The sequence below is a fragment of the Pan troglodytes genome, chromosome 5 (assembly GCF_028858775.2).
Source record: "Pan troglodytes isolate AG18354 chromosome 5, NHGRI_mPanTro3-v2.0_pri, whole genome shotgun sequence".
Lineage (NCBI taxonomy): Eukaryota > Metazoa > Chordata > Mammalia > Primates > Hominidae > Pan > Pan troglodytes.
Window position 1 is genome coordinate 26,047,821 of NC_072403.2, and position 22,015 is coordinate 26,069,835.

Sequence of the window (22,015 nt, forward strand, 5' to 3'; positions counted from 1 at the left end):
CCTTCCCCTACCCACTATCTAAGATTCTTCCTGGGACAGCAAAGTAGGGTTGCCCCAAGATTTCCTTGTTAAAGTGGGGTGAGACTCATGCACTAGCTCACATCTACTACTTCTTAACTTCCACTGTCCCAAGTAAGGACTAAAGTTTGGGTTCTAGTACTCTCCCCCAGCACCAGGACTGTTTACATGTTGTATAGGAACAGGCACATCACATTCACATTTCACTATCCTAAGAGAAGCAGCAGTAGGACACCTTATGGAAAGACTCACAGCTGATCGTCTTCATGGGACCATCTTGGACACAAATCTCAGCTCCACCACTAATGCTGTGATCTTAGGGCAGTTGGCAAATGTCTCTCTGATTCTCAGTACCCTCATCTGTGAAAGGGGGTAAAATCTTACCTGCAAAGTTGGGAATAAAGATCGGAAATTATACCAAAACACAAGACACCCAAGGGCCTGAAATATACAGTAAAACCTTAAGTTGGTGTACATTTGTTAAAACACACACACACACACACACACACACACACACAGGCTTCTGAACATCAAGTCTCTATTGACACAGACAAAAAGCAATTATTCCCATCAGAAACATTTCCTTTATATGGGAACATACTGTTTATTCAATAAGAAACTAATTTTTTATCATTGGATTTGAATAAATTTTCTTCTCCCAAGCAATCTGATTGGCAGTACACCATTGCAGCATATACTTTATTATTATCATCATTATTATTTCCACAACATTTAATACCAAGTTTCCTTCTCTCACATAGAATATTACCCAATAGAAGTCTCCAAAAGGGGCCATAGCACATTCATAACAAAGATAGAAAAGAAAACTTTCAATGTCTGCTTTCCAATATGATGATTCAACTAAAACAAAGCTGAATTTCTCAGCTATGAAACTGAAAAAATGAAAATCAGCCCATGTGTACATCACGGCCAGCCATGATCATTAACACCTCCATGAAATGAGGGAGAAAAGAGAGAAACAACTGCTTCTTCTTACCAAACTTCTATATAACTTCAAATTACTTTAAAAAAATTTCCTAAAAGGCATTCAGCTGCCTTTCTGAGGCATGAACATTTGGGTGTCTTCTCAAGACCAACCCCGGGCAAGCAGGTGGCGCCTGTGAAATGGAAAACATTCGGAAAACAGCAGCCCCTCTTCAGCTCCATGTACAGGAGACTTTCTGATTTCCAATCTTGGCTCAGGTCAGAAGAAAAAGGGGAAAGGTTACATTCCTGGAAAGAAAATGCAGCCTATTTGAGGGCATGTCTGACTTTCAGTCCATGCACTAGTCCTCTTGGCTCGTAGAGTTTTCAGTGCCCTGAAACCATGATCCCTCTGCCTCCATGGTCCTCTGAGTGTAGTTATTATGTCTGCAAACCAGTAATGTCACAAGTCAAAGGGTCTGGGGCTTCCCAGGGAACCACTATATCTGAGTATATTCTGATTTGAGAAACCTGTGACAAGTCTTCTCAGCACTTGCCTTCTAATTTTTGGAGCCGATGCCTGGGTTCCCAGCATCCAGGTCACAGTAGCTGGAAATCATGCAGGAAGGGCAAAAAGCCAGCAGCCCAGAATGGACTGTCTCTGCAGCTCTGGCACATTCTCTACACACCGCCACACCACTCAAATATCCTATAAAATATCAAAAACAATAACCTGGACATGGCCGATTAATCTGTACAAAAAGGCTTTATAAAAATACTCCCTGCACTTTAAAAAAGAGCAAAATAAAGATGCATGTAAACATTGCCTCTAAACCACCGGAGGAGCCCTTGAAGCCTTGTCATCTCATCTTTCGAACGTTCTGCAGTTTTGCTTGTTCCGCTTCTCTTGGAGGTATCAATCTGTTTTTCTCTTATTAATAGAGTTCAGAGTCTGAGGCCGCCTTTGCGTATGAGCTTGTGGTTTCATTGGCAGAAATAGTATTATCAGGAGACTTATGATGTGCAAATAAAAGTACATGGACCTGGGAATAAAAATATACAAAAATTATATTTCAAATAAGGATGTAGATGGGAAACATCACCTAATTATATCACCTACAGTATGACAAGTGAGAGCACCGCTTTTGGCAGTAGGAGGCCTGTCTACACTCAGGCTTCCCTCAATCTGCTCCACAGATAACTCCCTTTGGTAGGTGAGCGGGTCACAGATAGACTGAAACCACAAAACTGGGCAGGGCAAACCAACTGGCTCATCTGTGGATACACACGGTACCGTCCCATTGACATAACAGGCCAACCAAGAGAATTAACCCCACGACAGCCAGACACCCCCAATATTCAAAGTCTAAGGACTCCCAAGACCAAATTCAAACCCAATACTGTCATATGACACTTAATGACATTTCAGCCAATGATGGACCACATTAATGATGATGGCCCCATAAGATTATAATAGAACTGAAAAATTCCTATCACCTAGCCATCATAATGTCATAGTGTAATGCATTGTTCACATGTTTTTGTTAATGCTGGAGTAAACAATACTATGCTGCCAGTTGAATAAAAGACCAGCACATACTATTACATACAATACACAGTACTTGATAATGACAATGAATGATTATGTAACTAGTTTATATATTTACAATACTATACTTTCCCATTGTTATTTTGGCGTATACTCCTTCTACCTATTAAGAAAAAAAGTTAACTGTAAAACAGCCTCAGGCAGGTCCTTCAGGAGGGATTCCAGAGGCACTGTTATCACAGGAGATGACAGCTCCATGCATGTTATTGCCTCTGAAGACCTCCCACAATGGAACAAGATGTGGAGGTGGAAGACAGTGATATTGATGATCCTGATCTTGTGTAGCCTAGGCTGATGGGTGTTTGTGTCTTAATTTTTAACAAAAAAGGTTTCAAAAGTAAAAAAACAAAATAGAAAAAAGCTTACAAAAAATATAAAGAAAAATGTTTGTATACCTGTACCATGTTTTTGTTGTTGTTGTTTTGGTTTTTTGTTTGTTTGTTTGTTTGTTGTTGAGATGGAGTTTCACTCTTGTTGCCCAGGTTGGAGTGCAATGGTGTGATCTCGGCTCACCGCAACCTCCAACTCCTGGGTTCAAGCGATTCTCCTGCCTCAGCCTCCCAAGTCGCTGGGACTACATGCGCCACCACGCTCAGCCAATTTTGTACTCTTAGTAGAGACAAGGTTTCTCCATGTTGGTCAGGCTGGTCTCGAACTCCCAGTCTCAGGTGATGCGCCCACCTCGGCCTCCCAAACTGCTGGGATTGCAGGCATGAGCCACCATGCCCGGCCACCATGTTTGTTTTAACCAAAGTGTTTTATTATGAAAGAGTCCGTTTTTAAAACGTTTAAAGTTTATAAAGTAAAAAAAGTTACAGTAAGCTAAGGTTAATTTATTATTGAGGAAAATTTTCTTAATAAATTTAGTACAGACTAAGTGTATGGTGTTTCTGAAGTCTACAGTAGTGCACAGTAATATCCTAGGCCTTCACATTCACTCACCACTCACTCACTGACTCACCCAGAGCAACTTCCAGGCCTGCAAGCTCCATTCATGGTAATACAGGTGTATCCTTTTTTATCTTTGCCAGATTTTTACTGTACCTTCTCTATGTTTAGATACACAAATACTTATCATTGTGTTCAAATTGCCTACAGTATTCAGTACAGTAACATACTGTACCGGTTTGCAGCCTATGAGCAGTAGGCTATCCCATATAGCCTCAGTATATAGTAGACTATACTATCTAGTTTGTGCAAGTACACTCTATGATGTTCAAACAACAATGAAATTGCCTAATGATGCATTTCTCAGAACATATCCCTGTTGGTAAGCAACGTATGACTGTATTCTATTCCTTAAACACAACGCAGCTAACACTTTAACCCATTGCTCTACTCAAGTATAAAAGGTTCTTCTTTTGTGTCTTATGAGCCAGAAGAATACCAATTCTGAAAATCCAGTCCATAACCCTAAAAATAACTGTCATCTAAACTAATAAAAAAAACAAGTTTTACTTTTGACGTTTGTGGACTTCTATTGCAAAGTGTAGTATTCAGCAGTATGCACAATGTAGATATCCAATAAATACTGGGCATATCAATACCTGCAAGTAATTAGAAACAGCTGCATTGGCACAACTGTTCTAGATCCATTTGGAAAGGTTCAACTTATACTTTCCCTAATGCTTTTTGAAGAATAAAGGAAAATAATGTTGGGAGGGAGGAAAGCACAATTGATTTATGCATCATTCCCCAACTTCTGTGATTACAAGGTCAGGCACATTAGAATCAGATAACTCACATATGCCCCTAAACTTCCCCATCCTTTAGCAGGAGGAATGCCTCCCTGACAATATTTATAGAATAGTGAAGAGCTCGAACAGAAGCAAACATACATGCATTCATTTATCCTTTCAATATGCATTTACTGCTTAGGATATGCAAAACAAAAAACTGGATCTACAAAAAGGCATCAGCCTCCACCCCTTCCCATGTGGGAATGGAAACAAGACAAGCACATGATTAACAGCTGTTTAACCAGGGAAGGGGTAAGCAGCAACAGCAAGTGACCATCTAATCTACTGTCTAAACCAAGACATTATTGAGCGTGGAAAAAGCGCTCCACAGATAAACACGGTGATTTAACAGGTATAGACTGGGATTCTCATAGGCACACCCTAGCCATAGGTAACTCCAGCTTTCAAAATATGCACATCCAAAATATGTCATACTTTGTTCTTGAGCTTTGCCTTAATCTTTCCTATGTGGCCAAATCTACACTGGAACAATTACATTAGGTAAAATCCAGCTACTTTGAACATCAAGTGGAAAACACCTAGTAAGATTTAGTAACCTCTTCTGACATTTCATATTTCTCTACAATTTTAAGGAATATTTCATCTATTATGGAAAGACTAAACTAACATTTATTGATCATGTCAGACACTGACCTAAGGACTCAGATATAAAGATGAATTAGGCAGGGTTCCTGCTCTCAAGGAGTTTGCCATCTACGAAAGTTTCTACGCAAATTCTAACGTTCTGGCCAGGTGCAGTGGCTCAGGCCTGTAATCCCAGCACTTTGGGAGGCCAAGGTGGGTAGATTGCTTGAGTCCAAGAGTTTGAGACCAGCCTGGGCAACATGGCAAAACCCCATCTCTACAAAAATAAAAAAATTAGGCGGGTGCGGTCGCACGTGCCTGTAATCCCAGCTACTTGGGAGGCTGAGGTGGGAGGCTGAGGTGGGAGGATCACCTGAACCAGGAGGCAGAGGCTGGGGCAAGCTGAGATCACAATCGCGCCACTGCAGTCCAGCCTCCGCAACGGAGGAGACCCCAACTCAAAAAACAAATAGAAAAACAAATTCTAACGTTATTACCCACTGAATTTAAGAAAGAGTTATCCAATTCAAGACAAAATGATGTATGTGAATTTGCTTTTCAAAATAATTTCATAGAAAGGTTCTTTCATAATATATTTAAGTATTCACTTGGGCTCATTTACAACTTAAGTTAGACTGAGCACTCTAAGGCTGAGATCTGAAGCCACTCTAGACTGAACACTGACTACAACTAACAACGAAGTACAAGTGAAATTTCAATGTTAAGCAATGAGGATCTACTGAGAAAAGGGTTTGCATACAACTGTGGTTTACTGCTAGCTACTGAATTTAGCCCAGGGGGAGGAACAGATCTGGAACACAACCAGGCCTGCCTTCACTAAAAAGCTATGCAATTTTATTTCTTCGCCAGATTCTGGGATTTTCTTAAAAGATTATGAAAACACTGTTTGAGGTGTAATCAATCTGGAATAGCCACTGGCAATATGTGGCTGTTAAAATTCTAATTAATTAAAATTCAATAAAATTGAAAATTCAGTTCCTCTGTCCCACTAGGTGCATTTCAAATCCTCAAGGGCCACACATGTTGGGTGGCCAGCATCTCAGATGGCACAGATGTAGATCATTTCCGTCATCATAGAAACTCCTTTTTTTTTTTGAGATGGAGTCTCGCTCTGTCACTCAAGCTGGAGTGCAATGGCGTGATCTCAGCTCACTGCAATCTCTACCTGCTGGGTTCAAGCAATTCTCCTGCCTCAGCCTCCTGAGTAGCTGGGACTACAGGCACATGCCACCATGCCCAGCTAATTTTTTGTATAATTAGTACAGACAGGGTTTCACCATGCTGGCCAGGCTGGTCTCAAACTCCTGACATCATGATCCACTCGCCTCGGCCTCCCAAAGTGCTGGGATTACAGGCATGAGCCACCGCGCCCGACCATCATAGAAACTTCTATTGGACAGAGCTGATCTAGACAGGAAACTTAAATTCAATAAATAACTAGAAACCAGAAAATATCCTAGGTTGGATCATCTAAAATAGGCCTACTTGACCCAAAAAATGTCAACTCCTGTTTCATCCTAAACAAAGGTGTTTTTAAAAAAATATTCTGGGGTGATTTTAAAAAGAAGTGAAAAGCTACTTGATAATTTAATTCTGCCCCTTGAGTTCCTGCCTACACCTAGTTGTTATGCTTTAGTTGGTTAAACACAATATTATCACTAGCAAATCACTTATTGTGATCCCCAAGCAGTAGTTTGCATCCAAAATAACTTCTCCTAAAGAACTTTTTAGTAACTCCACTACTGATATTGCTATTAAGGGAACACTGAGTCTGAAACTCAGTGTAAATTTTGTTTTGCTGTGTAAATTTTGTTACTCACCCTCTCTTGAGCCTCCACTTCCTCATGCGATAAACAGGGACACTGATACCTACCCCGCCGCTCTCCTCAGCTCACCTCCCTCCACCTTGGATTCTATGTTCTGCCCACATTCACGTTTCTCTGGTCTTCAGTGCTCGGAGCTTCGTGCTACACTATGGGGGGCTACATGACGGGGCTTTTCCAGGCTGTTTCCAAGTCTGGAGCATGGCCCACAATGCCCTCCTCGCCCACCGCGCTCACATATACTGAGCCTGCTTCACTCTCACTGCACAACCTCCAGGACTGAGCTCAAAAAGATGCCCCCAGTGCCTAGGCTGAGGCAGATTCCTGTTACATACTCTCTTAAAACTCTATACCATTCACTCAGAGTATGATCTCAGCATGTATTTATACATGTGTCAATTACTCCCTGTCTTTTCCATCAAGCTGTCACCCCAGTGAGAGCAGAAATGATTTCTATATTTTGCTTTCCATTCTAGCTCCAGATTCTAGCACAATGCCTAGCACACTACAGGTATTACGTGATACTGAGTGGAATACAGGCACTTCTGCTATAATATGATCAATATATTCCTTAAAAATCTTGTATGAGGCAATATCAGGGGCTTAGAATACCAGGGCTTACAGGAAAAAAAAAATCATGTTAGAAATAGATAATTCAAAACCTAGGAGGACTCTGTAACAAAAACAGAGCTTTAAAGGAGACAATTTGGACAGCCCCTGTAGACAGCTCAATGGTGCCAAAGGCTGCTTCTGGGCATGTTAAAAATGTAGAGGACAAAAGGGCAAATGTTGGCTTGAGGGCACTGACAAATGGGAATGAAATTGGAGCTGGAAGCATGTGGGGCTGCCCTAGGTGGGCACAAGGAGGCAGAAGCAGTCAGAATGCCAGCTTGGGGATGCGCCTGTCTGAGGAGGGAGCCCCAGTGAACGGGGCTCCTGTTTGAGGTGTAATCAATCTGGAATAACCGCTGGCAACACGTGGCTGTTAAAAGTCTAATTAATTAAAATTCAATAAAATTGAAACTTCGGTTTCTCTGTGCCACTAGCTGCATTTCCAATGCTCAATGGCCACACATGTTGGGTTTCTCATCTAGGACTGAAATGACTCCTACCTCTCTAGCAGCTGAACTGAGGGCTTCTTTTTGGCTGAAGCTTATAATTCTCTTCCCACTCTTCTGGCACCCCTTTGCATAGAAAAATTTGGGTATAAACCAGTACAGCTTCCATGTTATATTGACGTAACTTCTTATCACCTAACTCCTAGTATAAAAGCATATATTGTAACAGCATGGACTTCATTGATGAGTGTTATATGGTTCCCTCAACCTTCTCTTTCTATAGCCTCAAAAAAATCATCCCACTTATAGACACTGATACACATATTGAGTAGTAAAAAATTCTTCAATCCATTCATGACCCCTCCTCCATCGGCTATAGGGAATTCCCAACTTAGGAAGAAGGTGTGTTTGCACTGTTTATTTCTAAGTAACTATTTAAAAAATGATACGAGGTTCCAAAGTTAACCTAGAAAAGCCTGTGCAACTCATTAAATAATACAAGGTAGCATTTATTGAGTACAGACTATATGCCAGATACTGGCCAGAGCCCTCTGCACATTTACCTCATTAATTCTAACACTCAGTACTAAAGACGGTGCTCTGAGGTGAATTTTCTTCTCAGCCTCATTTTCCAGTTGAGAAAACACAGGTAAAAGAGGTTAACAACTTGTCAAAGATCACACACAATCAGTTCACAAGAGCATGTGCTCAACCACTTCACAACAGTGGAGAAATACAATTCATTACACATAACTGTGAAAGAATAAAAGTCAGCAATTAGAGGTTTGCAGTTCACCTGGAGCACAGGTGTTTGACTATAAAGGTTGGTCTGTGGTGCGAGCCTCCTCCTCCTCCAGCCTCAATTCCACATATACCCCTCCAACACGTGCAACTGGCAGCATAAATCCCCCATCAGCCTTACCAGGGAGTCCTTCTGCACACCACTCGATCAGGCAATGACAGCCTCAGCCACACCCCCCGCTCCTGCCTCCATTTCTGTCCTGCTCTCAGAACATGTCATAGTCCCCAGTACAGCCTACCCCCCAGGAGAAAGAGCTAAGGGCAGCAAATTTACCCTCTGAGTTTTTACTCAGGGTCCATCCCTTCAAAATATACTGCCATGAGGGGGTCCCTGAATGACATTCTGAATGGCTTAAGGGATTCCTGTCAACAGTGCTCGTATGTATTGGAATTTGTACATTGGTGTCTCCAGGACAGCCACTTCCTCTTAAAGCTTCTGTGGACACTTCCCACACTGAAGCCCCAGTTAGAAGTGTTTAGGACTGCTTCATTCAATTTACTGCCTCCTAAGTCAAACACAGTGAAAATAGAGTCGTTTACGAGATGGCAACTGAAAACAACGGAAACTTACTTGTATAAGCTGATGGTCGGTTCAACTGCCAACATCACAAAGGGTGCTACCGTGTAAGAGACAGCCAGCTGAGTGATGGCCCAGGTGCCTGCATCATACACAGCCTTGAGAGCTCTTGAAGAAAGGAAGTAATGTCTGTAGTTGTTCCTGACCTGCAGGCCAACACAGGCAACAGTAGTGAGGAGGGGGTGAAAAACAAATAACAACTTTTACTCTGTGCATGCAGATAGTATGCCACAGGAACATGGGCTACAGAAGATAACCAACATCTGAGTTGTATTTTCGACTACAAATACCATCAGGACTTTTTTTTTTTTTTTTTTTTTTTGAGATGGAGTCTCGCTCTGTCTCCCAGGCTGGAGTGCAGTGGCGCAATCTCAGCTCACTGCAAGCTCCGCCTCCTGGGTTCAAGTGATTCTCCTGCCTCAGCCTCCCAAGTAGCTGGGATTACAGGCACCTGCCTCTATGCCCTGCTAATTTTTTGTATTTTTAGTAGAGATGGGGTTTCGCCATGTTGGCCAGGCTGGTCTCGAATGCCTGACCTTGTGATTTGCCCACCTTGGCCGCCCAAAGTGCTGGGATTACAGGTGTGAGCCACCGTGCCAGGCCCAGGACTCTTTTTTTTTTTTTTTAAATAAGACTCTTGCTCTGTCACCCAGGCTGAAGTGCAACGATGCAATCATAGCTCACTGCAGCTTCAAACTCCTGGGCTCAAGTGATCTTCCCACCTCAGCCTCCCAAGTAGCTGAGACTAAAGGCACATGCCACCACGCCCAGCTAAGTTTTAAAAAATTTTTGTAGAGATGTGGGTCTCACTTTGCTGCCTAGGCTGGTCTCAAACTCCTGGGGTCAAGCAATCCTTCTGCCTCGGCCTCCCAAAGTGCTGGGATTACAGGAATGAGCCACTGTGCCTGGCCAATTTTTCTTATTAAAATAATAATAATAATAATAATAATACGTGTTCACTGTAGAAAAATGGTCAAACAACTAAGCAAACAAAAAAAAAAATTTCTTTCTTTTTTAACACCTCCCAAAGGAAAGCATCACTTAAAAACTTGGCACAGAGCCATCCAAGCTTTTTCTATTCATATGTATCCATGTTAATATTCTTAATGACACCAATATAATTTCTAGCTCATTTTTTCATTTAGTAATATATCATGCACTTTTTTCCATGCCAGTAAATATTAATCTCCAATATAATTTTAAGTTAATTTTGGAAAAGTTAGCTTGTCTGCCCATCCCATTTTGCTATTATAAACAATTATGTGATGCATATCCTTGTAAATAAATCTCTGCCCTGTTTCCTATTTACTTCCTTCAGGTAATGATAACACAAATAATATTATTATTACTACTAATACAAGCAGCTACCATTTGCTGAGTGCTTACTCTGTGCCAAGCCTGTGCTAATGATTTGCATGGCTCATCTCTGGTTGATTCTCTCATCAAGCCTATTATGTTAGCATCATGATTCCCGTTCTACAGATAAATAAACTGAGACGTAGGTAAAGAGACAATTCTTTGAAATGGAAATTGCTAGGTCGAAGGATATACTCCTTTGTAGATCTTTTGGCACATGTGACTAGACCTGCCTCTAGAGAGACCCTCAGTTTCCAGATTCAGGTCAAAGGCAGAGCTGAAAGCAATGGCTAGGTGATAGGCAGGTCAGCCCCAAAGCAGAAGATGCATCAGTGCCCAAGGCTGCCTCTCAGCCCTAAGTTCCTCAGGACAGAGACCGGGGTCCACCCATCAAGCAATGCTGCACATCAGCTATGAGATTTTACTGGGTCATTTCTAGGGCCCGAGGACACTTTATGACTGTTGAGTTCAATCTCCTTCTAGACAAAATAAAAACACTGTTCTATCAACTCTCTCCTCTCTATCCGCTACCTAATTCGTTTGCGAATAGTGTTTCCAGGCCATCCAAAAGAAAAGCTCTACACAGATCTGAGCCTTTATGCCAGTTGAAACCATAGAGTAAAAGACACCTGAGGGAATAATACTCTGGATATGTTAGCAAACAGAATTCTAAGTTTTATTTCTTAATTTGGCCTGACCACTTGTTCTTTAGTTTTCTTTTATAATCTAAATAGTTACATGAACAGGAGAGAAGAAAATGTCTCCCCTGTTTTCTATGTACAAATATGTACAATATGCACTTAATTTCAAAAGTATCCTAGCCAGCATGAACAGTAATCCACTTTGTTCATATATATATACATATATCTATATATATTCCAGCACACCTGTGTCTAACTAAAACAAGAGATCCTCAGGGGAGGGACTCTTGTCTTGTTCACCGTGGTATCCCAGCGCCTAGAACACTGACTAGCACGCAGTAGGGCTCCTGAAATCTTCACAGGATAAATGAATTAAAGGGTGAGTGGATAGCTATGTGGGGGCTCCTGAGTTCACATCCAAAATATGGCTCAACCAACGTCAATAAAAACTCTTGGCATCAGAAATAAGGAAGACCACAATCACAATCAAAGATTAAAACAAAATTAAATACAAAACTCCTGTATTTGGCAATGAAAGCACTGAATCGCAATTACTTCTATGCATGTTCGTCTCCTTCTTGGAGGAGAGTTTTATTCTTTATTATCCTGCTCTACAACAAGCAAATTGCAGAACAATCTAGAGAAACTACAGGCTCCTGAAAAATCCTAGAGAACCAAATTTACAAAAGTCATAAACACAAACTAAGCTAACTGCGTTGGGTGTGTGAACACATGAGGTTAACCTCCAACAGACTCACTTCCCATGGCCGCTATTTCATTGACTGCTCAAGAGACTCTGTGAGTTATTTCTAGGCTCAGGGCAATGAAATGAGAAATTAAGCAAAGTATAAGCAAATTGAAGTCCTATGGTGCCTACATTAATTAATAATAATCATCATCTGTAATTAGTAGACTGTTCACAGACTTTAACAATTAAAAATGTTTTCATCTCTTAGGGTACTAAACATTGTCCCTAAAATTCCTTTTGTTTCACAAACTATGAACATACAATGGTTAACCATTTTTGTAATGACTCCAGAGGTTCCTACATATTGAAGTATTTCTCTAATGGGAAGACTCTTGCATATTGTTTGATTTTTCAAAACATCACTCCCACCTTCACATCCCACCCCCAACCCTTACTAGGACCCAACAGATAACAAACATGCAGGCATCAGATTACTAAGGGGAAAGACCCTAGGCCTAAAGCACACTTACCGCTCTAGCTGCTAATGTGACAAGAATTCCAGTTAAGAAGGTAAAATAGTATCCAGGGTAGACACCATGCCACAAAGCAGACAGGATGAAGGTTAGCACCGTGGGGTACCATGGAACCCGCTGATAGCACACACTGTGAAGAGAGGAAGGAACAAGACACAGGTGAAACATACCAGAAACTTCTAAGTACAGCTGCTGTTTCTTGGATAAGACCATGCAGAAATCATTTGGTCGTTACTGATGGGATGCCTCCCTAACCGTCTTCGGGGACTTGCAGTGCAATCCAAGCAGCCTGGACTACCCTGGTTTCCTTAGGCATTACCAGATAGGCAATTCACAGTTCAGCCTTTTGAGGGGATGTTATACATTTTTAACCTCCATAGACGAAATGATCTGGACCCATCACACTATATCTGTTACAGGTATGAGTGATCACTTTCCACCCAACAGGAGTTCCTGCCTTACAGACGCTTACTCCACCAATGGCCTCATCTACTGGGGGTGCTTAAGTAAGTGCCATTGGCATTAACAATTTTGGAATCAGGGTCTTTAGAAATGAATATCCTTATTTAGTAAAAATTAATTTACCTTTCCCACCAGGCTCCTGTGCCATCTAACCTAATCAGCACCATCACCCTGTTCATCCCTTTTGGCAATGACTCCATCACAAAATCAATGTGTCAGTTATGTGACCTCTTCAGGTCTCACAGTGTCCATCAGACTTCAATCCATGAATCTGCCTTAAAGAGTGATACTGTGACAATCTAGCAAATGTCAGCAAATACCCTGAAGGTTTTTGGCATTCTGATTGTTTATTTAAAAAAAGTGACAGGGAATTCCCCCCCAAAACTCAGTCTATGAATTGCCAACGGCACTCTAAGGAAGCCACCACCTGGTTTACTAAATGAGAGGTAAAATAAATAAAAATTAATAAAAATATATAATAAAAAAAATAATAATAATAATAAAATAAAATAAAATTGAAATTCAAACAGTTAACACCAACCCAGCACTGTATGGGTGGTCAACAGGAACCGATTTAAACACAAACTAAGCGCTATGGTGCTCTCTTCATAGGAAGAAAAAGAATGCAGCTGGAGAGATGAACACAGGACTGAGACCCCATTTGGACACAGGATGACTCAGCACATTGGGAGTACTCAGTGTATAGAAATGGAAGTTTATGCTAAAATCATTTGCAAAATTTATTAATAGCAATAATGTTGAGGCCAAAATTTCAAGATGACTATGTTCAGATCAATTATTAGAAAATACTGCATGAGTTTACTTTGGAGGAATTACTACACACTCTGTCTCTTCTCTTACCCCAGTGTTTTGACCCACGAAAGATGCTGCTTATCAAAACAGTGGAATCTGCTTCAAAGCTTAATATTTGTGTACTCTCCCTGTATTCATTATGATAGGCATATCACTAGGTAGAAGAGCTTGCTGCTTCAAGGAGAGCATATTATTATTTCTGTAGTAAATAACGTTTTAAATTTTGGAACATGTAGGAAAACAAAAGCATAGGGAAATATCAACAAAAATATAAATTTTAAAAGCATAAACATCTGGGATACCATAAAGCATTTACTGCTAGGGGTGAACACTGCAATCATTGGTGATTTGATGCAGGCATTAACATTCCTTGACATATGAGCAATAGACTCTCCCTTTAGGTAAGAGGCAGCACAGCAGAGAGGTCAAGAATCTAATTCTGGGCCGGGTGCGGTGGCTCCCACCCGTAATCCCAGAATTTTGGGAGGCCAAGGTGGGTAGATCACCTGAGGTCAGGAGTTCGAGATCAGCCTAGCCCACATGGTGAAACCTCGTCTCTACTAAAAATACAAAAAATTAGCTGGGCTTGGTGGTGGATGCCTGTAATCCCAGCTACTCGGGAGGCTGAGGCAGGAGAATTGCTTGAACCCGGGAGGCAGAGGTTGCAATGAGCAGAGATTGCACCATTGCACTCTAATTTGAGCGACATAGCGAAACTCCTTCTCAAAAAAAAAAAAAAAAAAATCTAATTCTGAAACCAGACCATTTGAGCTTGTATCTATCCCTTAACTGGGTGACTTTGGGCAAGTGACATAACCTCTCTGGGTCTCACTTTCCTCATCTGTAAAATGGGGGTAATACCCCCAACATATCATGAGATTGATGGAGGATTAAACCAGGGCCTGGTATACAGGAATGGCAGCATTCAGGGATATAAAATAAATATGCTACATTATGGCCTCCTCAAATCACTGTATTTCTACTTTATCATTTACAGGGCACAGATGTTAATACAAAACAAGAGTGTCAGATGACATTGCCACAGGCAGACTCCCACTGTTCATCTACTGACTCCCCTCCGAACATATCCCAGTGCCCTCAGCAATGAGGTCGTTTTTGTTTTTCTTACCACTTTAGCCAAGTAGCTGTCTGAATATTCCAGTTTTCCAAGTACATTTTGAAACTTGTGGCAGTCTGGAAAGAAGAAAATAACACCTATCATTAGCTTTAAAAATACCCGAAGTAATGGAAAGTTCTCCCCAGTTTCCCTGGCAGCAGGTTAGATACGGTATTTCAATAGTGACTGCTCACAGTCAAGAGCAAGTCAGCTGTTCCATCCTACACAGGACAATTTTCTGCTGTTTATAAGATCCACTTTGCAACTAATACCTGTCTTGCGAAGTCTCAATTTTTTTTCAACATGTATTTTCAAATTACAGGAAAACTGAAGGAAAGTTTTGTGGGTTTCCCTTTTACTCTGGTTAAAATTTTTTAAGCCATCTGAATTTTATAATTAAATATTCTAAAAAGGGATTTGCCCCAGGAAAAGTTTCATCATGGGAATTTGGTGCCGTTATGGGGACAGCTTAAATTTAATCGTCATCTTTTCACTGTGTAGCCCTCTAAAACTAGGTCAGTCTTGTGCAGTTAACTCTATAAATAGCTACACAGGTTCCAATGTTTCCAATTGTTTCTGGAATAGTAAGAGATTTTATGCATGAAGGCATCACAGTACAGGAAAGGAAACAAATATCACCCAACTGGCAGTGACGCAAGCAAATCAACCACTGAGGAAGAGACATCCCACAATAACCCATTACCTGGGTTTTCTCATTAGAAAAAAAAAAAAGAAAAAGGTCTTATCCAAGTTCTAGTGATAAAAAGCATGATGCAGCCGGGCGTGGTGGCTCATGCCTGCAATCCCAGTACTTTGGGAAGCCGAGGCAGGCAGATCACCTGAGGTCAGGAGTTCAAGACCAGCCTGGCCAACATGGCGAAACCCAGTCTCTACTAAAAATACAAAAGTTAGCCAGGCCTGGTAGCAGGCACCCGTAATCCCAGCTACTCGGGAGGCTGAGGCAGGCGAATTGCTTGAACCCAGGAGGCAGAGGTTGCAGTGAGCTGAGATCGCACCACTGCACTCCAGCCTGGGCGACATGGCAAGACTCCATCTCAAAAAAAAAATAAAAATAAAAATAAAAATAACCGTGATGCAAACATACAAGGATCAGAATTCCTAAAGAAGGCAGAAAGTCTAAGTGCCACTTTTTTCTGAAGTGTTTTCAACCGTAAGAAAATCATATATAGGCCACACATTGGCCTAATGTAATATGTTTGTAAGGGACAGAAGGAAGGAGGAAGGGAGAGAAAAGTGGGAGGAAGGAAGATAGATAGATGTAAAATAGATCTTTTTATTGTGAGTTTTTATTTCAAAACTTCAAGGAGTTTTATTTATCTATTTCTTCTGCTAATAAAATGCTATAAGCCCGGCCTCAGGGTGTCTTAAACCAATCAGACTTCCTTGCGTTTCTTTAGCTCCTTATTCTATATCAAATGTATGATGAAAATGTAAACTTTCTCTTTCTGGTTTTCTTTTATAATAAGCACATAACTTAATGACTTAGCCCTTTACCCTGAAGACATGTCCACTGTGGAAGGATTCTGCTTTTTGGCACATAGCTAGGGGGACTAGTAGGCAGCCGAAGGTCAAGGGGACCACCCTAAAGGACGTTTACCCAACGAAACTCCAAGGCAGCCAGTCCATGAGTTTGGAGGGAGAGAAGAATCTTAGTGGGAAAAAGGGGAAAGTCATAACACACTTGAACTCTCTCTGACATCATCTATATAAAAAACAGAAGCTTACGGATCATGTATACTGCTTTTCCAAAACTGAGACAGGTCATTCTGAAAGCTGGACCTTGTCCACTTACAATGTGGTCCATCGTGACCGGGGACTGCTTCTTGCCTCACATGCAGCGACCAATAGTAAAAACATTATTTGTTCGTTCAGAACTGATGCTGGACCTTGCCCATGCTCCTACAGCATCTGCCAAGGCTTTCCACCCACAGGAGACCCCAGATCCTCTAGGACTATACAAAAATGAGTGTTTTGCCCACAGTGGCCCTCAATTAATATCTGTTGAATCTGATTGACCTGAATAACCAAATAGCATGATGAGTTTACGTTGAATATATGATGTAATTTATTTAGATAACAGTGGCATGCTTCTATTTCTTTCTGCTTGTCTGCCTTTTGAAGTAGTGCTGTCTCAATGCTAAAAAAAAGAAAAGTGAAAATATAATCCTCCCTATAAATTCCACCATGTTTTGTAGTTAAAATGCAGATCACTTTCCCTCTGGAGGCCGTCCACATGCAAAAAGCCTCAGGCAAAAGATGTTGGGGGCTTCCCCCATGCCTCCTTCTGGCCTAGTTTCCACCCAACGTGGGTGGCAGGTGGTCAGTTTCTATCTATCTCTGGCTTCTTGCTCTACACATACAACCCCTCCTGCCCAAACTCTCCAGTGGACTCTGTCTGCCCTGTGGCAGGTGGAAAACCAAAACCAACAGCAAACATGAATCACCTGGCTAGGAATGCAACGCTTCTGCATGTTGAGAATCATGCCCCTCCTCCCATTCAGCTGCAAGGGGGACAGGGTCTGAGACTTGGCATTCCTGTCTACTCTGAGAGCTAGCAATGCAAAGAAAATCCAGAATGATGTGGCCCCAAGGAGACCACCTCTGATAATGAGAGCAGACCAAAAATTGTGGTGCAAGAATAAAGACAGAGAAAAACCACACTATTCTAGTGGCCTAAAAGTTGTACATTATGACAATTCTTCCTACAAGTGAATGGATTATAAATGCCTCCAAAGGAACCACAAAGAATGTTTGCAATATTGAAATCAAAATACAGGAGCTTCCAGTCTATATTCGTCACTGAAATAGGTAGAAAGAGAAGAGAGAGAGATGACACTGGTACTTTCTAGTTGAAAGAACAGGAATGTAGACAACAAAAAGATTTTCCTGGCTCTTTTTCAGATGTTTTTGTGTCATTCTTCCTTGAACCATTAAAACTGTCAAGAAAGTAGATATCTTAAAAAAAAAAAAAAAAAAAAGACAGAAAAAAACAATTCTGAGATGCAAAATGTCCAGTAGGCTGCTGAGCCTGGCAATTCCCTGAGAGCAGCTTTTCTTCGGACACATGGATGAAGCATTCTGGGGATACAACACTTAAAGCAAATCATTTGCTTTCTTCACTATGGAAGTTGGACTTAAAAGCATTATACACTCACCTCAATTTTCCAGATGTTTAGGTTCGAAAGCAGATCCCAACAGAAATTCCCATTCTTATCCACTCCGCTGAACCCAAAGCCAGCTGCGTTATTCACTGCATCAGCTATGGTTTTTAAAGTAACACATTAGGATATGGAACGAAAGTCACATTGCTGCTTTTAAAAGACACTGAATATCTGTCTAGCTTGAAGATGGAGAAATATGCAGTAGTGTCTTTGGAAAAGACATCCCAAAATGTAAAGGACCTGCTAACATTCTGAATCAGAAAAACATATTCGGCTGTTTGGTAACCTTGATTTTTATGCATTCATTCCCTTGCATTTAGGGAACACCTGCTAAGGTAAGAGGAAAGAAGCTAGATGTCCATAGAATGCAAAAATGAGAATAAACAAGAAACGAAGAACCAAAATGAATAAATAAACAGTAGAATTTAGTGACCAACTTGACAGGAGCGGAGAAAAGAAAGGTGGTAAAAATAGATCTGAGTTCAAATACAGAGACAGGAAGAAACAAGGGACCCAGAAGAGGTCTCAGAGCTGTCACTAAAGATAGCAGGGCATTACCTAAGAGGCAGTGCTAAATCAGGAGGAGAACTGGCTCCGCAAGAGTGATTGGAGCTCCTTGTGGACATGTTAAGCATGGCCCGCTGGTAGTGTATCAGTTGGAGCTGCCAAGATGGGGTTAAAAAAAGTTCAGGTCCCAAGACAAAGGACAGAGCTAGAAATGTGACTCTGGGGCCAGCTGCAATGGAGGCCACATGTGGACAAAATCACCCAAGCCAGCCATCCATAAAGTCCCTTTAAAAGCTCCTGTTTCTATCTTTATCTTATGTCACTGAACTATAAGAGAATGTTCTCCTGCCAGGAATATTTCATCTCTATTCAATTCCTTAATGAACTCAACTCACTTTTATTATGATGACCAAGAGGCTAATTGTCTCTTTCTACTTATTTTAAAATCTGTTAGAATATTTTCTAAGAAAAAATTAAAACGAACTAATCAAAATAATTAAGTGATAGCACTGTGAAATCTTAGATCTGGAGATCTTAGAGAAATCTTTCTTTTTCTATAAAAGTCCAACTCTAGATGGCCTTTGAAGAGCTGCTCTAAAGAAAAACAACCTGCCCTACGTCTGTCTCATTTATATTTGGCAGAGATGATGATTTAACACTGCTTATCTTATGCTTGGCTTCACTGTAAGATGATCTGGTTTCTTTTAGAAGAAAGCATGAAAGAGACCAAGTCCTTCTATGTCATTCGCCCGTCGCCAACTGGATGGGAACCCAGTGGAGAAGAAAAAGACAAACAAAGTGAGGGTGTGACTGTAAGAAACTAATGGTTTTAATTGTGTGGGAACTAATTCGTGAGTGACAGAGATCAACGACACTAAGGGCCTTGAGGTCTGTGTTGAGAACTAAAACCAGAGCCAGGCTGACCGTCACTGGGACCAGCATCATAACTACTTCTAAATTCCTTCTTCCATCTCCAGCCTCATTTCTGGCACAGCTGGTTAGACCTAAGAGAAGAGAATAATGATAACTATCTTTTCTGTGTGTGTGTGTGTGTGTGTGTGTGTGTGTGTGTTTTCAGTGCTTATTATCTTTCCAGGACTCTATATAATACTTTACAGGCAGTTTCTCATTTAATCTTCATAACAGTGTTGAGACAGAAGGTTAAGGATGGGCTCCGGGGGGAAACTGGACAGGTTTCTTCCTCCACTCGGCAGCATACTACATACACGGGCCTAGGAGAAGAATCATCTAACGTCTAAAAACCTGTTCCCTTGAGCATAAAATGGATATAATAATGGTATTCATTTTAAAGGGATGTTGAAAGGATTAAACAAAATTAAATATGTGTGCAGTGGACAGCTGAGTGCTGGCCCAAGTTAACACTCAAGAAAGGTTAGCTATTATTATTATTATTATGCTATTAAGGGGATTGAGACTAGAGATATTAGGTAACCATTAAGATCATGTAACTGCTGGGATGCCGAAACGTGCGGACCACCTGAGGTCAGCAGTTCGAGACCAGCCTGGCCAACATGGTGAAACCCCATCTCTACTAAAAATACAAAAATTAGCCAGGTGTGGTGGCGGGCAATTGCAATCCCAGCTACTCAGGAGGCTGAGGCAGGAGAATCACTTGAACCCAGGACGCGGAGGTTACAATGAGCCAAGATCGCGCCATTGCACACCAGCTGGGCAACAAGAGCAAAACTCCATCTAAAAAAAATTTTTTAAAAATGTAGTTTGTCAACAATGGCAGAATCTCAATCCTAGAACTCGATTCCACAACCTGAGCAGGTAAGAGCCACGCTGAAAGAGGAAAATGGTGAAAGGTTCCCAACTACTGACTCTCAGAACCACACTGAGGCGATATTGGAATCCCCACTCTCCCTAGTGATCCCACAGTCATTTATCCAAGCCTGGTTTTTGTCTCAGAGCAGTGACAGGCTCTAAGTTCACCAGTCCAAAAGTGGTTTTACTTGTACTATGCATGGTTCCAATCTATTATTACAGATAAATTAATTTGTACGCCCATCTGTTGGATTATGTGGTCCTCAGAAAACAGCCTGGACTAAAGTTAAGTCTCACTAACTAGTACTAGTACTAAGTAGCAGGGAGAAAACAGCCAGGACCATACACTAAGTCCAAAAGAAATAGTTTGATTATTTGAATATAAACAGTATCTAGAGCTAGGCTAACACAGTGCAGCTCAGTGGAGATTCATCAAGAGGCCAGCTTTAAGGATTAAATTTATAATCATGTGTAATTAGTACATCAATTATATGTAAATGGTGTTTTAAAGGGAGCTGGAGAAAACAATTATTCAGTTAAGCAGTTTCAATATTCCCTGATACACTATTCATTGCTTCTTTATTCATAAATAAGACAAAGGTTAATTTCAGACCAGCCCGTGCAATCTAAACTGTAACAAACCTCAAATTGAGGCCATACAAATTAATGAAGTGTTTCTACTGAAGCTACCCAAAAAAGATAAAGAAAAGGGAAGCATGGGGGGAGAAAAAGAGCTAAGTCCACAGAGAAAGCTCTCCACAGGAAGGAGTACCTCTACACTGTACTGCAGATGTCTGGGGAACTCCCCGAAGGGTAGAAAAGTGCAGGTGCTCTGTGTTCCCACGGCACTTCCCAGTCCAGGTCCTTTCTTGTCTTGGACTTTCCCTATGCAATGGAATGGCCTTTCTTTCCTCCTGAGATCAGGAGCTGATTTAGTCCAGAAGCTAGCCCTTAAGCCCTGGGATACAGAAAATGGGAGCAGGAGGATAGGAAGAGAAAAGAGAAAAGGAAGGTGGGTGAGGCAGCAGAAGATAGTAGGAGGGAATTAGATATATTCTCTCTCTCTCTCTCTGTCTCCTACACACACACACATACACATTCACTCAGATTAGAGGAAATTAAAACTATTAATTATTTGGCCAGGAACAGTGGCTTATGTCTGTAATCTCAGCACTTTGGGAGGCTGAGGCGGGTGAATCACCTGAGGTCAGGAGTTCAAGACCAGCCTGGCCAACATGGTGAAACTCCGTCTCTACTAAAAATACAAAAATCAGCTGGGTGTGGTGGTAGGCACCTGTAATCCCAGCTACTTGGGAGGCTGAGGCAGGAGAATCACTTGAACCAGGGAGGTGGAGGTTGCAGTGAGCCGAGACCGCACCATTGCACTCCAGCCTGGGTGACAAGAGCGAAACTCCATCTCAAAAAATATATATATATATTTCACATAGAAAAAATAAGCTCAATGATGTAAGTAGGCTTCCAACCATAGCAGGTCTAATGCCTACCTGCTAAAGAAGTCATCATTTGTAACTGCAGAACAAGAAATAAGATAAAAGAAGACTACTGAACCTTCCCTAGTGACCAGTCTGTATTCATCCTTTTCTCTTTATTCCTCCCACTGGGACACTGCTTGAAGAGTATTGCCTGGTGGCTGTATGTCTGTGCTCCCAACCATGCAACAATCTTGAGGGAGAGTCAACGTCCTACCTTTTGATTCCTCCTAGCACAGAATCTGGTACAAAACTCCTCGAATTAAATTGAAAGTGTACAGAA

At 41.3% G+C, this 22,015-nt stretch overlaps 1 protein-coding gene across 3 annotated transcripts in view; it reads right to left on the reverse strand.

Moving 5' to 3' along the window:
* Positions 1 to 602: 602 nt before the first annotated feature.
* MBOAT1 (membrane bound O-acyltransferase domain containing 1) overlaps positions 603 to 22,015 on the reverse strand; it is a 111,454-nt gene continuing 90,041 nt past the window's right edge. For all 3 annotated transcript variants that reach the window (XM_009450581.4, XM_063812804.1, XM_063812803.1), the window contains 5 exons: positions 17,942 to 18,045; positions 14,778 to 14,842; positions 12,371 to 12,503; positions 9,150 to 9,301; positions 603 to 1,985 (listed from right to left, as the gene is read on the reverse strand). In XM_009450581.4, coding sequence (XP_009448856.2) covers positions 1,859 to 1,985; positions 9,150 to 9,301; positions 12,371 to 12,503; positions 14,778 to 14,842; positions 17,942 to 18,045 — 581 coding nt within the window. In that variant the 3' untranslated portion in view covers positions 603 to 1,858. The remainder of the gene's footprint in view (positions 1,986 to 9,149; positions 9,302 to 12,370; positions 12,504 to 14,777; positions 14,843 to 17,941; positions 18,046 to 22,015) is intronic.